The sequence below is a fragment of the Eriocheir sinensis genome, chromosome 33 (assembly GCF_024679095.1).
Source record: "Eriocheir sinensis breed Jianghai 21 chromosome 33, ASM2467909v1, whole genome shotgun sequence".
Taxonomy (NCBI): domain Eukaryota; kingdom Metazoa; phylum Arthropoda; class Malacostraca; order Decapoda; family Varunidae; genus Eriocheir; species Eriocheir sinensis.
This window is the reverse complement of record NC_066541.1, coordinates 3,338,905-3,351,781: the sequence shown is the minus strand read 5'-3', so window position 1 is coordinate 3,351,781 and position 12,877 is coordinate 3,338,905. Positions and strand designations below refer to the sequence as shown.

At 39.6% G+C, this 12,877-nt stretch overlaps 1 protein-coding gene across 7 annotated transcripts in view; it reads right to left on the bottom strand.

The window, feature by feature from the left end:
• The window catches only part of LOC127006558 (transcriptional adapter 2-beta-like), a 36,852-nt gene that overhangs the window by 18,322 nt on the left and 5,653 nt on the right, over positions 1-12,877 (bottom strand). For 5 of the 7 annotated variants that reach the window (XR_007759631.1, XR_007759630.1, XM_050876553.1 and 2 more), the window contains exons 3-5: positions 11,956-12,015; positions 5,803-5,959; positions 3,468-3,685 (exon numbers count right to left, since the gene is read on the bottom strand). Coding sequence is in view for 4 of the 7 variants with exons in the window: in XM_050876554.1 (XP_050732511.1) it covers positions 3,468-3,685; positions 5,803-5,959; positions 11,956-12,015 (435 nt within the window). In the remaining 3 variants the exon portion in view is untranslated. The remainder of the gene's footprint in view (positions 1-3,467; positions 3,686-5,802; positions 5,960-11,955; positions 12,016-12,877) is intronic. The other 2 variants (XR_007759632.1, XM_050876552.1) reach the window with 1 other exon arrangement.

Sequence of the window (12,877 nt, the reverse complement as noted above, 5' to 3'; positions counted from 1 at the left end):
TTAATTTTCATTTAAGCCACAGTTGAAACACCAGCCAAGCTTTGCACGTTTGTAATCTTGCAAATAACATTACACATATTGAATTTCTACCTCCTGTGTTCATTATCATATATTTTATTTCTGTAATAAAAATACTTTAACGCTTTGCAAAAACAAGTTTCTTTGATGATTGAAAGGCAAAATGGCATCTCTGGTTGGCAATCATTTCTTGAATGCCTGGAGAGATTTCTCTCAACACATCCAATGTTATTTGTAGGGTTCACTTTGTTTGTGTTTTTGGTGCAGACGTTGGTAAGTGCTAGAAACCTTGCCTCACACAAATATCATCATGTGGCAGAGAATCTGTTCCATGTACAGCAACTGATGGAAAGACCTTGTTATGGACTGGCCACAAGAAAGACAAGTATGCGAGAATCTGTTCCATGTACAGCAACTGATGGAAAGACCTTGTTATGGACTGGCCACAAGAAAGATAAGTATGTGCTTGTTAAAGTTGATCCCATGTAAACGTCAACTCCTCTAAGGCTATATGATAAACAGTTCAATAAGTTAAACCCTAGCTATGTAGTCGATGTTAATGAACACTTCCTAGACCTAACCTAAAAAACACATCCAAAGTTTGAGCTTTATATGAGTATATGTGGCCCTAACTCAAACTTCTGGATTAGGTAGTTTGATTTGATTTTCAAGATTTTTTCTGTGATTTCATTTTGGTCTGACATATTCAGTGGGTACTTTGAACAGATTCAGCGCCCATCCTTTATTGGTCTACAGATATTATAATCCACTATCCTCAACCATAGACTACTTACATGGGAAGTAATATTACTTTGCGCATCACTCAAGCTCATAATATCAATATTTCCAACTTGGAAACGTTGCAATTTTAACTTATTTTCAATTTAGTCCCATATTTCACCCCTACGAGACAGGGAGCGGTGATCGCCGCTTGGTTGACAGAGGACGGGTGGCAGTGATCGCCGCTCTGCTTAAATTTCGCTCATGTTAGACATTTTCCCAATTTTTTTCCTCCTCAAATATGTCAACACTTGTCCTGAGTACTTTTATCATCGAGTCAGTGTGTCTGAGGCTTTCTTAGTGGATGGACGTGTAAAAATAAAATATCTGTGTTTGAAACGCCTCTTCAGTCCATTTGGTCAGTGGCTACATCCACTCCGATAGCTAATTCATCACGTACTGATTGCTCAAGTGCTAGACCTTCTGACAGTGCAAAAGAACATGAACTTGATATTTCTGTTGTAACTCTGGAAAGTGATTTTGAGTGGCATAATACGAGTAGCGATGATGATGGGACAACCACCTCAGGTCCACCAGCTCTGACCACGTGCACTACTGCGACACGTTCCACACCTATTACTGCCCCGTCCACCAGTGGGCAGGAAATGACAAGGCCAAAGTCTATACATACCAAGTCAAGTCACTCTGCCTTCAAAACTGCTATTAGCACGTACAGGGGGCAGTTTGGGGTGGAGCAGCGGGGTGACGTCATTTGAATCCAAATACCCGCCAGTTCACGGGTGACTAAAGCTGCGGCGGTGTGTGCACTTTGGGTGTGGTCTCTCGCCTTCTTTCACCGCGCGTTCAGGCAAGCCATTGACGAAAAAAATGTGCCTTTTTATTGAGCTATGCGTGACTGTATTTCCAATACCTACAAACGGCGGTGTGGGGTGTGAGGGGGGGGGGGGCATGTTGAAGTGATTGATTTAAATTAGTCCGCCTTTCTTCGTTTTCTCTAAATCCCAGTTTTTACATTCTCTAGTTTGGAACCAAGCAACGTCCTCCCACAAAGCTGCGTATGACTTGATTTGGTATTTATAGACTTTGGAAAAGGCAGCCTTCTGCTCCCCTTACATCTTCGCTACGTTCTTCTCCACCTGTATCTCCTCCAAGGTCCAGGAGGAGGATTGAGTTTGCATTATCCTCTTCCTCTGCTGAATCTTCTCCTCCCAGAAGTGATGCAAGAGGCCATACATGAGGAAGAGCAAGCAGAATAGGAATAAGAGGGAGGAGAGCAAGACAAAGACAAGTTGGGATGGGAAGGAGAGTGCGGGGTGATAACGTTATCACACCTCCACAGCGTGTTAGTCGAAGTCATAGCAAGCCAGAGTCAAGAAAGAAAACGGACACAGTGACTCTGGGTCATCAAATATCTGCAGATTCCATTTGAAAGAGGAAGAGTTAATGATAGTCAGAATGCATATTTCATTCACCACATTTCTCTAGTAGTATTTATAGAGTGAATGTCGATGAAAATAAGAGATTGACGCGTGTTTGCCCATCCGGCAAGACAGGAAATTACAACCCGTCCCGTCCCGTAGGGGTTAAAATTGGTTCAACATCATTGAATCTGTTTGTTGAAAGAAAGATCATGTTCTTTTCCTTGCATTTAGATGAAAAATGTGTGCTCAGACAAACTCCAGTGATTCTCTATATTTTCTTGCCTTCCTTTGCCTCTGTGGTGTAATGGATGGCAGCCTAGCTACAAATCCATGGGCCTGGATTCGAATCCCAGACCACCCAGCTGTTTACTCTCCCTTTTGGGATTGTCAATAAATGGGTACCTGGGGAATCCTGAGGAACGTGAACTGTGGTAACCTGAATGTCAAACTGGCCTGTGTTCCAGAGCAACTGGTTATCACCCGCCACAGCCTCAAGGGCCAATGTGACAGATGAGGACCAAGGCCATATATATATATATATATATATATATATATATATATATATATATATATATATATATATATATATATATATATATATATATATATATATATATATCACTTGAATCCATGCCCTAAGTGAACTGTCATTATGACTGAAACTGCCATATTAGCCCATGGGTGAATATTTACATTTAACCTGGTAGCAGTGACGGGCCAAATTTGTGCCATGATATAAACCCCCCAAAATAGATGATACATAATCCGATCACAAATGCCTTGATATTATGAAATGGTTTGTGTGAGGGATGATTTTTACTCATTTTTCTCGCTTAGAGGGACCATTAAGAAACATGATCCCCACTGCTACCGGGTTAATAGACAACCCATGTAATAACTTGATTGTAAATTCACAAAACTGACAAGATAAGCACTGAAGATCTGATGCTTAACCCTTTCCATCCGTGACGCAGACGTCGGCGTCACGGTATGGAAAGGGTCAAGAGGAAATGGAAGAGGATTAATCTTTTTCTAAACCACTCAATCCTCCTCTAAATTCCTCTTAATCCTCCTTCATTTCCTTTTAAGAGGTTTAGAAGAGGATTAAGAGGAAATGGAAGAGAATTAAGAGGTTTAGAAGAGGACTAACCCTTTCCATACGGTGACGCCATCGGACGCCGACGTCGCCGGAGTGAAGGGGTTAAAAAATTAAAAGAAGAAGAAAAAAAAAATAGTTCACTAAAACTCTTATAAATTTAGTAATTTTCACTTAGCTATAAAACTGACCCTCTCAAAGTCATCTCTGTGTGGCATGTAGCCCAGAATGGTGTTTTCCTCCGAGGAGAGTGGCTGTGAGGGGAGGGAGGAGCCGAGGGTCGGAGAGAGAGGGCCGGTGTCCGTGGTGGTGTGTTCTATGGGCAGCTGTAACCTCTCCATGGCGGGTTTCCATGACACCCGCCCGATGTTTCCCTCTATGTAACTGCTGATGTACTTGTTCCTGGCATCTGAGGCACACAAACAAAACACATCATGACTAAGGGCTGATTTTACAGTCACTTCCTATTATAGTGATCATTCCCAATGATCTGTGATGTCCACCACCATCAACCAACCTGATTTCACACTCAGCTTTCATGGTAATGTTTGTTTGCATTGGTACCAGAAATTGGAACCTCTGGTAACAAAGGTCTGGAAGCTGGGGGTCCTCCCGTACAGAGCATACTAATGCAATTTATTAACAAATAACACAAATTTTTATTCTCAAAAGTTATACTATTTTTTAATGTGTATGTGAAAAATTATTAAACACTACAATAACACAATTCAGGGCTTTGATGGTAATATAAGAATTTTTTAGAATTTCAATGATAGCATGAACTCACTGCCCCAGCTGATCAGCAGACATCTAATAACATACAAGCTATTGTGGAACTTGTTACCGAAATAAATAGAAGGTGAAATATTTTAGTCTAAGATTGCATGTAAAAGGCAATTACACAGATAAAAACAGTAAGTGGGTTGATTTATTGATGCCAATTATATCAGCATCAGGTAAAACTGTAAACCAATGAGGGCTGTGAACCTTCATGGTAATTAAAAGTTAATGTGATCCATTTTCTTTTCCAAAATAGCAGCATTTTCTCTGATGAGGCCCTTAAGAGTAACCTCCTGCTCATAGCGAGTGGTGTTGCCTTCTCTCATGAAGCGTTCATCTTGGTGTCATCGGTCATCCACTCATCTGTTGCAATGTTTACATTTCCCACTGCCAGCATATTAACAGTACCAAATCTGAGGTCTTCATCCTATAATCATCACAAGGTTGGGGATCTCCCAGACCATGAAAATGACTGTGAAATCAGACTGAGATGTCGGTAATGCCTGTTACCAGGTTGGGAAGGCTTTTGGTTAGGGATAATGCCAGAGGACTATTAAATCGGCCCTAAATGTCACCCTTCATTCATGTTCTCAAATTATACTAAACATTTCAGAAAGTACTCAATTATATTTTCTATATATTTTGCTGACTTGACGCTACATAAACAAGATTCTTCACAGCCATACTTTCATGCATACAGTTGCTAAAATCTATTCTGAACTAAAGAAATCTTTCTATTGGTCTAGAGGGGCTCCATACATGGTTTTACACATTGAAAAATGTCATATTTGTAAGTTATGAAGAAAAAAAATTCATACCTTCTTTTCCCTTACAATCCCTGGCATGCATGCCTCAAAATACCTTACTATATTTGGTTCAACCAGACCTGGCAGGCCTAAGCCTTCAAGGATGGACTCATGGACTTGGCATCATTGCTTGGTTGATGGTGCTGCGCGCTCATTGGCCAATTCTTAACTTGTTCAAACGCGCATTAAATTTGACTTTGTATTCCTACCTAAACGCTTTTTGAGTTGTAAGGTAACAGATTGTACCGATAAAAACTAATGCAATATCTTTATTGATAAGTATGTGCCTTTTGAACTATTATAAATACATATGAAACAACATTCACAACAAAATTAAGTTGGAGCTACACGTAAACGGACAATATCCAGCGGCTGAAGCAACTGTTAAGCTACTTTTTTTTCAATACTTTTTACCACTACAAAATGGTAGGCTACAGTGTTAACATTAACACATTTACTGTAAGATTTCTTGGAATATCTTTAGGCCTGGCTTAGTCATAATATGTAATGATGCTATGGAGTCCTAACGTAAACATTGGCCTAAGGCAAGAAGTTTCTCATTTCTTTCATCATGCTATCATTAATCCTGAAATATGTTTCTATTATTTGTTGGTAATAAACTAAAAAATAACTATAAGGAAGAGCGATTATAAGAATAACTACATTTATATATCAATAGCGTTGATTTTAAGAGGTAACAGAGAGCGAGAGCTAGTAGGCTATGTCATGGCAAACGATATTGCCGCAGCTTAGATCTAGTAAACAACAGCCAATGAGCGGCGCGGAGACCGCCATTCAAGCAATGACGCCAAGCCTGCGAGTCCACCCCTGAAGGAAAACCTCCGCCAGCTCTCGTGGAACCGACTATAGCCATGACACAAGCACTAGTCCCATTGAAAAGTTCAAACACCTCCAAAAACTAGCTTGGAATCTGCCTCACCTTCAGGCGTGCGCGTCTCAATGTGCCGTGCAATGTCCTCCCAGTTGCCGTAGCCATACTGCTCAATAGCATCCAATAGTCTGACCTCCTCACGTGCTGTCCAGTGGCCTTGACCAGGGAAAATGCTAAAGTTTCCTGTGTCCTGGAAAACACCGGCCTGTGAGAGTGCGGGCCCAGGGAGAGACAGGGACCCGTTAGTGAGGGGGGCACAGGTGGGCAGAGTGCAGTAGCGGGGGCAACAGTGGCACTGTTACACAAACCTGGCAAAACACACACCCACACCCACACCCACACGCACACACACACACACACACACACACAAGCAATACACATCACACAACACCACCCTAATGTTCATGGATGTAAACCTTTGAAAAGTACAGTGAAGTATTCATTCGGGGGATGCTTTGTTTATATTCATTTAAAGAGCCCTGCCACACGCCATGCCATGTGTTTAGTTGTTGCTCATGACTCTGAAGGATTTTGAATCATTATTTTATGTTTTTTAATGCTCTGTTCGTATTTTATAAAATGGACCACCATATGTCAATATCAAGCAGCTCTGGGTGGTGAATGAGGTGTGGCAGTGAGTGATACACTCAGTGTCTCCTCAGATGTTTTGAGAGGAAGGAGCATTGACGCTTTGTTCAAATGCTAAACGCTTCTCTCTTGTTTTACTTTCCACCTGTTCCTGAGAAGAGTCATTGGTCGTCAATCGAAGTTAAAGACGAGGCAGAGAGAAAGAAGAGAGATGATAAACAAGAATAAAAGGGAGAGTTAAGACAAAGAGACCCATCACCCACGTGCACAACCATCAGATGCTGCTTCCTGGCCGCCACCATAAGAGGGGACCAGGTTCCAAATAGGCCTGTATATTATATATAATAAACATTGGTTTGCCTTCATTTGTCATTCTGACATTCTTACCCCAAAATGTGTAAAATTATGCTGCATTAAGTCTAAAAACATCATGATAGACACTCTTCAACATAAAACTGCTCATATCTCAAAACCAAAGTTATTCACATTTGGAGTAGTGCAATTTCTCTGTTGTTTTTTAAGTGTCTATAGTCATTGGAAAGAAAGGGAAAACTTTTCATTGTGAGACATTTTTAAAAAGATAAAACCAAATCCCAGTAGATTTTTTTCTAACAAAAAAGTGACTTTCTTATCTTATTTTTCGTATATGAAATGCGATAACGAAAATCTGCTACAATGAAAAAAAAGTTATATGTATCCGTCGTCTCCTGACTTAATTTCAAAATAGTCGAAAGAAAAATAGTTGAGATTTTGTAAAGAATGTTAATGTCATTTTTTGACATTTTCTGTGTGTATTATATTTTTATTCTCGTTAAATACTAATCGTATCTCAATGAAACTTGGGAATCTTATACTTAAGTTACAGAGGTATACATATCAAAATTCATGATAATCTGAAAAGAATGAATGTTACCTCCTAAGTAGCTCGCGTCGCCTCCCCTTAACAACAGTTGAAAGGCAACATAAGTCATTTGATACATAATTGACTGACAAATTTTCCTAATCTTCCTCTCAGAGCAGTTAAGCTAACTTTACTCTCCATTTTTCTCTTCATTTTATGAGACAATGCAAATATTTAATGGGGCAGCTATATATCTGTCAATGATTGTGTCGGTAGTGGCATCATGCAGGCTATATAAATCTCCAATCATTCCGTGAAACAAAGAGTAAAAGTAAAATGAATCCCTCACTCATCAAGGTTAACACCCATGACCATGGTGCATTTTCCTAAACTTCTTGATGGTTATCAGTATGATCCAGTGACTTACATGGATGTTTTTATCTAGTTTGGTCAAAGGTGTTATATACCTAAACTCTTATGATATGCTACTTATACTGTCAGTGTTTTACTTCAGCTCAGAATATAATCATATCATGTGCTTGCCTAATTCATTGTATTATGTTGTGTCAGTGTTCTGAACATAAGGTATATCTTTAAATAAGCAAATCTAAAAACTTCCATAAGGATCAGTTTATCTGAGATACATTATACTAAGACCAAGATACTGAATTTTTTCAACAAAGGAATTCATATACCCTCTGCCATGTGCATTAAAAAAATGTCTTACAAATGTGCCTTCCCTCACTTCACTTATTTCATTTTAATCTCATGACTTGTATGCTCCATTAGGTTGAACAGATGGTGCTCACAGCATATTCTTCCCTACATGGAAAGATGGAATGCTGAAATCAATGTACTTGAAAGCTTGTTGATAAGTGCTTGCATGACAGCCTTTGACCACTGGGTCTGAAATTCACAGCAAAGCTCATTACTCTCTGAGGAAACATTTTTATCCATTAGCTGCCACTGCCTCATTTTGTCAGAAAGAAAAAGTTGCAGCTCAACTTTACTGTGCCTATCTTCAGCTAGATGAACAGGGCTTCGAGTATCAGAGGAAAGAATATCTTAAAAATATCATTATTGATTTTATAAATAAAGCAGTTAAAACGTAAAACACAATGAAGCCACTGCTCTGCTGTTCACAAAATTATGTAAACAAACTTTGTCAGATGCTGACTCTGTGTCTGAGGCAAGATACCTAAAACTAATTTTATGGGATCTTACTTTTATCTGAATGTGCACAGTATCTGATGCTCTCAATTATGAATCCCTGAAGACACATTTACAAATACATATTTTACTCACAATGATGGAGGTATAAGTATAAAATGTGAGAACTAAGGGCAACAAAGACACCTCTTTCTGGAAGTGTGATATCAACTGTTCAGTCTGCAATTCTAGGAATATCAATCCCAGGAAAGCACGTCCTCAGTCTGTAATTCTCTTACATGGGCTGAAAGTAACGTTATCCTGATACATTACTCACTGGTGCACTCACTGCACCAAGTGTAAAACCTACAGAGTTAAGAGTGAATCACACAAAACTAGGACTTGCAGTGGGTAGTGTAGGTGATGTTGGTAAAGGTGCTACAACTACTTGGCAAGGCTGGTGATACAGTACCTTCACACTGCACCGTCTCTCCCCACCCTCTAATGCTACTATCCAGGAGGAACTGCACTATATAGAGAATTCACCCAAAAAAGCTGTGAACAAGAAAAAGGCTTTATTTGAATAGGGATAAATATCAAGTGATGGTGGCCACGGCAATGCTCTAGCAGAGGAAGATACATTACTTAAGGGTAGAATGCAGTGTCAAGGGAGTGGGTGTGAGTCTGCTTAGTGATGGTATGAATGTTCTGTAAAGCTGTGTGGGAAGATGTTGGCTCATCTTGGGGCACTGAGGTAATACAATGGTGAGTGTGTGCATGTATGTGTCATTCACAAGTGGTCTAATTGCATGCTTGACTTGCAATCACCAGCCAGCATCCTCCCCGAAAGAGCTTGGAGATGCATACTGACAGATCTATGGGTATGGCTAGGACCTCAGGTTGGTGCATGAGTGGAACAGGTATGTACTTGAGGCAAACACAATTGAAAGATTTAAATGGAGGTTAGATGTACATATGAATGGGAAGGAAATTTGGTGAATAGCCCATTTTCATGAGCTGCCATGTGAAGCCTGCCTGGCCTCTGGTAATCTCTTTTATGTCCTTACATACACAATGCCTCAAATGCTCAAGGGGAGACTATTACCTCTCTTGTCAGTGGAAAACTTTTCACCTTCGGCAGGGCATGAACCTCAGCCTGACATGATGGCCAACTGAGTGTTAATCCACTACACAACAGAGGTGTGTGTGTGTGTGTGTGTGTGTGTGTGTGTGTGTGTGTGTGTGTGTGTGCGCACATGTGTGTGTGTAATTCACCTCCTCTTGGTCTGCTGCGGGTCTCTCTCGAGACCGCCAGCCGTTCCCCTACGGAAGAGCACAGAGCTCGCAGTACCGATCTTTGGGTAGGACTGAGACCACTCACACACAACACACCGCGACAACGAGGTCACAACTCCTTGCCTGGTGTCGCGTACCTACTCACTGCTAGGTGAACAGGGGCTACACGTGAAAGAAGATAAACCCAACTTATCTTCACCCAGCCGGGGAATCGAACCCCGGTCCTTCTGGTTGTGAGCCAGATGCTCTACCCCTGAGCTACCGGGCCATGTGTGTGTGTGTGTGTGTGTGTGTGTGTGTGCGTATGTGTGAGTGTGCGCATGTGTGTGTGTGCAAATGTGTGTGTGTGCGCATGTGTGTGTATGTGTGTGTGTACTTGTCCTAGTTTGTATTGAAATTACATCTGTGAATGTAAAACTATTTCTTACACCTGACACTCCCCTATCCCTTTAAACAAAACCATATAACCAAACTCAACTGCCAATGTCTTAATACATTATAAACAATTGAGAATATTGATGTTGAGATGCCTTTTATAAGAATATTTAATGATGAACCATAATTTGAATGAACCTAATGAAGAAAGTTACTACTACTTCCTAATACTCTAGAACATATAAAACTCATCCTTTACACCTAACACTAAAAACTGATATCAGATAAAGCTTTTTTTTCATTCAAACAAGCCAACTTTACCTTCTTGCAACTGGTCTGCAATAAATACAGCAACATTCTAAACACAAGCAAGCTGAATGCTACTACCTACAGCTATAATATATGGAATGTAAAATTCAAAATAATTGTTAGACAAAAAATGTTGGAAGGAAAATGTAACACTTAGGCCAATCAATAAATAATTTTTACAAGAAATTTTTTTAACACAGAAATTTGATGTTAGCCCTGATCCAGTGGTATACAACACCCACATCTAACATGCACTCTGCCACCCGAGAGAATATAGCAAGGGGAAACACCACCACAATTCATATAAAAAACTATAATATGCAATTAGTTCATAAAACAAGTATTATCACTGCAAACCTTCTGGCAAAACCAATGATGATGAAAACAAAGTCAAGAAAACTGGAAATTAGAAAAAAGTTTAGAACACAGTAGAATATGCCAAAAAAAATCATGAAAAATAATTCTTATGTGATGTATTTAAAGAAAAAGTCATTTAATAAGCAAAACAATACATTATCAACAGCCATGAAATCAACTGTCTTAGCTTTACTTTGCATGACTTAACATTAAGTAGTAGTAATACATATTCTTCTGAACACTAAGTCCTGAGGGCTACACACTAGCAAGCAGCCCAGGGAGAAAGGAGAAGCAGTACATAGCCATGCTTTGAAAAAAAAAAGAGAGAGAGAGAGAGAGAGAGAGAGAGAGAGAGAGAGAGAGAGAGAGAGAGAGAGAGAGAGAGAGAGAGAGAGAGAGAGAGAGAGAGAGAGAGAGAGAGAGAGAGAGAGAGAGAGAGAGAGAGAGAGAGAGAGAGAGAGAGAGAGAGAGAGAGAGAGAGAGAGAGAGAGAGAGAGAGAGAGAGAGAGAGAGAGAGAGAGAGAGAGAGAGAGAGAGAGAGAGAGAGAGAGAGAGAGAGAGAGAGAGAGAGAGAGAGAGAGAGAGAGAGAGAGAGAGAGAGAGAGAGAGAGAGAGAGAGAATATACAGAGAGCAACATGAGAGGGCTGCAGCAAAAAACAAACCAGAGAAGCAGTAAGGGGTCAGTCCATTCTCTCTCTCTGGTCTCTACTGACAGCCTCCATAATACTAATGTTAGTTGGAAAAAAAAAAGGAAAAAAAGGAAAAGTCAAGGCAGGAGCAGCATTTCCAGCATCAAGAGAGCAGCAGCACCAACTTGTTTACTACCTTACTTCTGAAATACTATTAATATAACTTAAGAAGACATTCTTAATGAAGACCAAGTGGTATCATGACAATATATACTGGTTTACTTAGTAACTGGTGATTTCTCTGACAAAATTTAATTCATTCAAAAAGGCAAAGGTGAACACATGCAAAAATATGTGAAATGAGAGCAAACTGTTTGTACTACATACTTTAATTATATCCACAAAAACTAGTGTTCACCTCATACTCATGATAAATTAACTAAGCTACTGTTTCACTGTTTTAGAAAAAATGTACTCTCTCGTGGGGTCCAAGAGAAGTGAACCAAAGTGTCCAAAGAAACACTATGATGCAGAGAAAGAAATGCTGTGTTGAGGACCTGTGTGGTAGTGTGCCCCTCAAAATATTAAGCCAGGAAAGCCCAGAGGAAACAGCTACAGCTACAAAGGTTGGCTCAAGAACACCCTGTTTGCCTTACCATAAATTGATACCCGTGGTTCCTTCTGTGTTTGCCAATTTCCGCACCGCAAGAAAAGCACTGGAAAATGAGGAGGATATAAGTGACTGAATTATTCTGCATCCAGGCATGCAGCTAAATACCTACCCTGGAAAAAACAGGCCACATATCATTAACACCTGAAGATAAGAAAACTATGAAAATAGAAGAAATTATCATTATTCATCATCTCATTTAACTTTTTACAAGAGTAAGATAATACCCTAAACACAACTATAGTGATATTTCAAGTCAGATATTTAAGATATTTCAGATCAATGATCTCATTTAACAACACTAGGAGGGCTTCTGTCCCATTCATGTAATATCCTCAAAGATATTATACACTAAATACACTTTCCTAATGACAAATATGTTCTGACTCTGGCAGCTAGCCTGTATGAGTGTATGTTTGATATCAAAGTACATGGTATGAAATAAATAAAACTAATGACTAAAAAATTAAGTGGTGTTCTGTAAAGCCATTGTTGCAATGCAAACACACAGAAACGGTGTAATTAAGATATAAATAAATTCATCATTACATATGTCATCTAGTGCCCTGGCATCAAAATGAGCTTAGAAAGAAATATAATTTCCTTTTCTTTCCCTTTAGGAAAGTAATCAATACAGTCAGGGATTCTACTGCCTGTGTTCTGCCAGTGATGCACATAGCTCAACAGAGAAACGATTTTTTTTCAGTAACCATGTAACAAATGTGGACAACAATATAAAGAGGGCAGTAAAGGCAGGCAATTTTTTCAATATGCAATTAATGGGATATACAAGGATAAATCATTACACAGTTATTTGTAGGAAGTCCAAAAGGAATGAGGAGCATAACTAAAAACAAAATAAGTAACATGACACACAGATGGCAGCATTGAAAGGGATTATGTGAAAG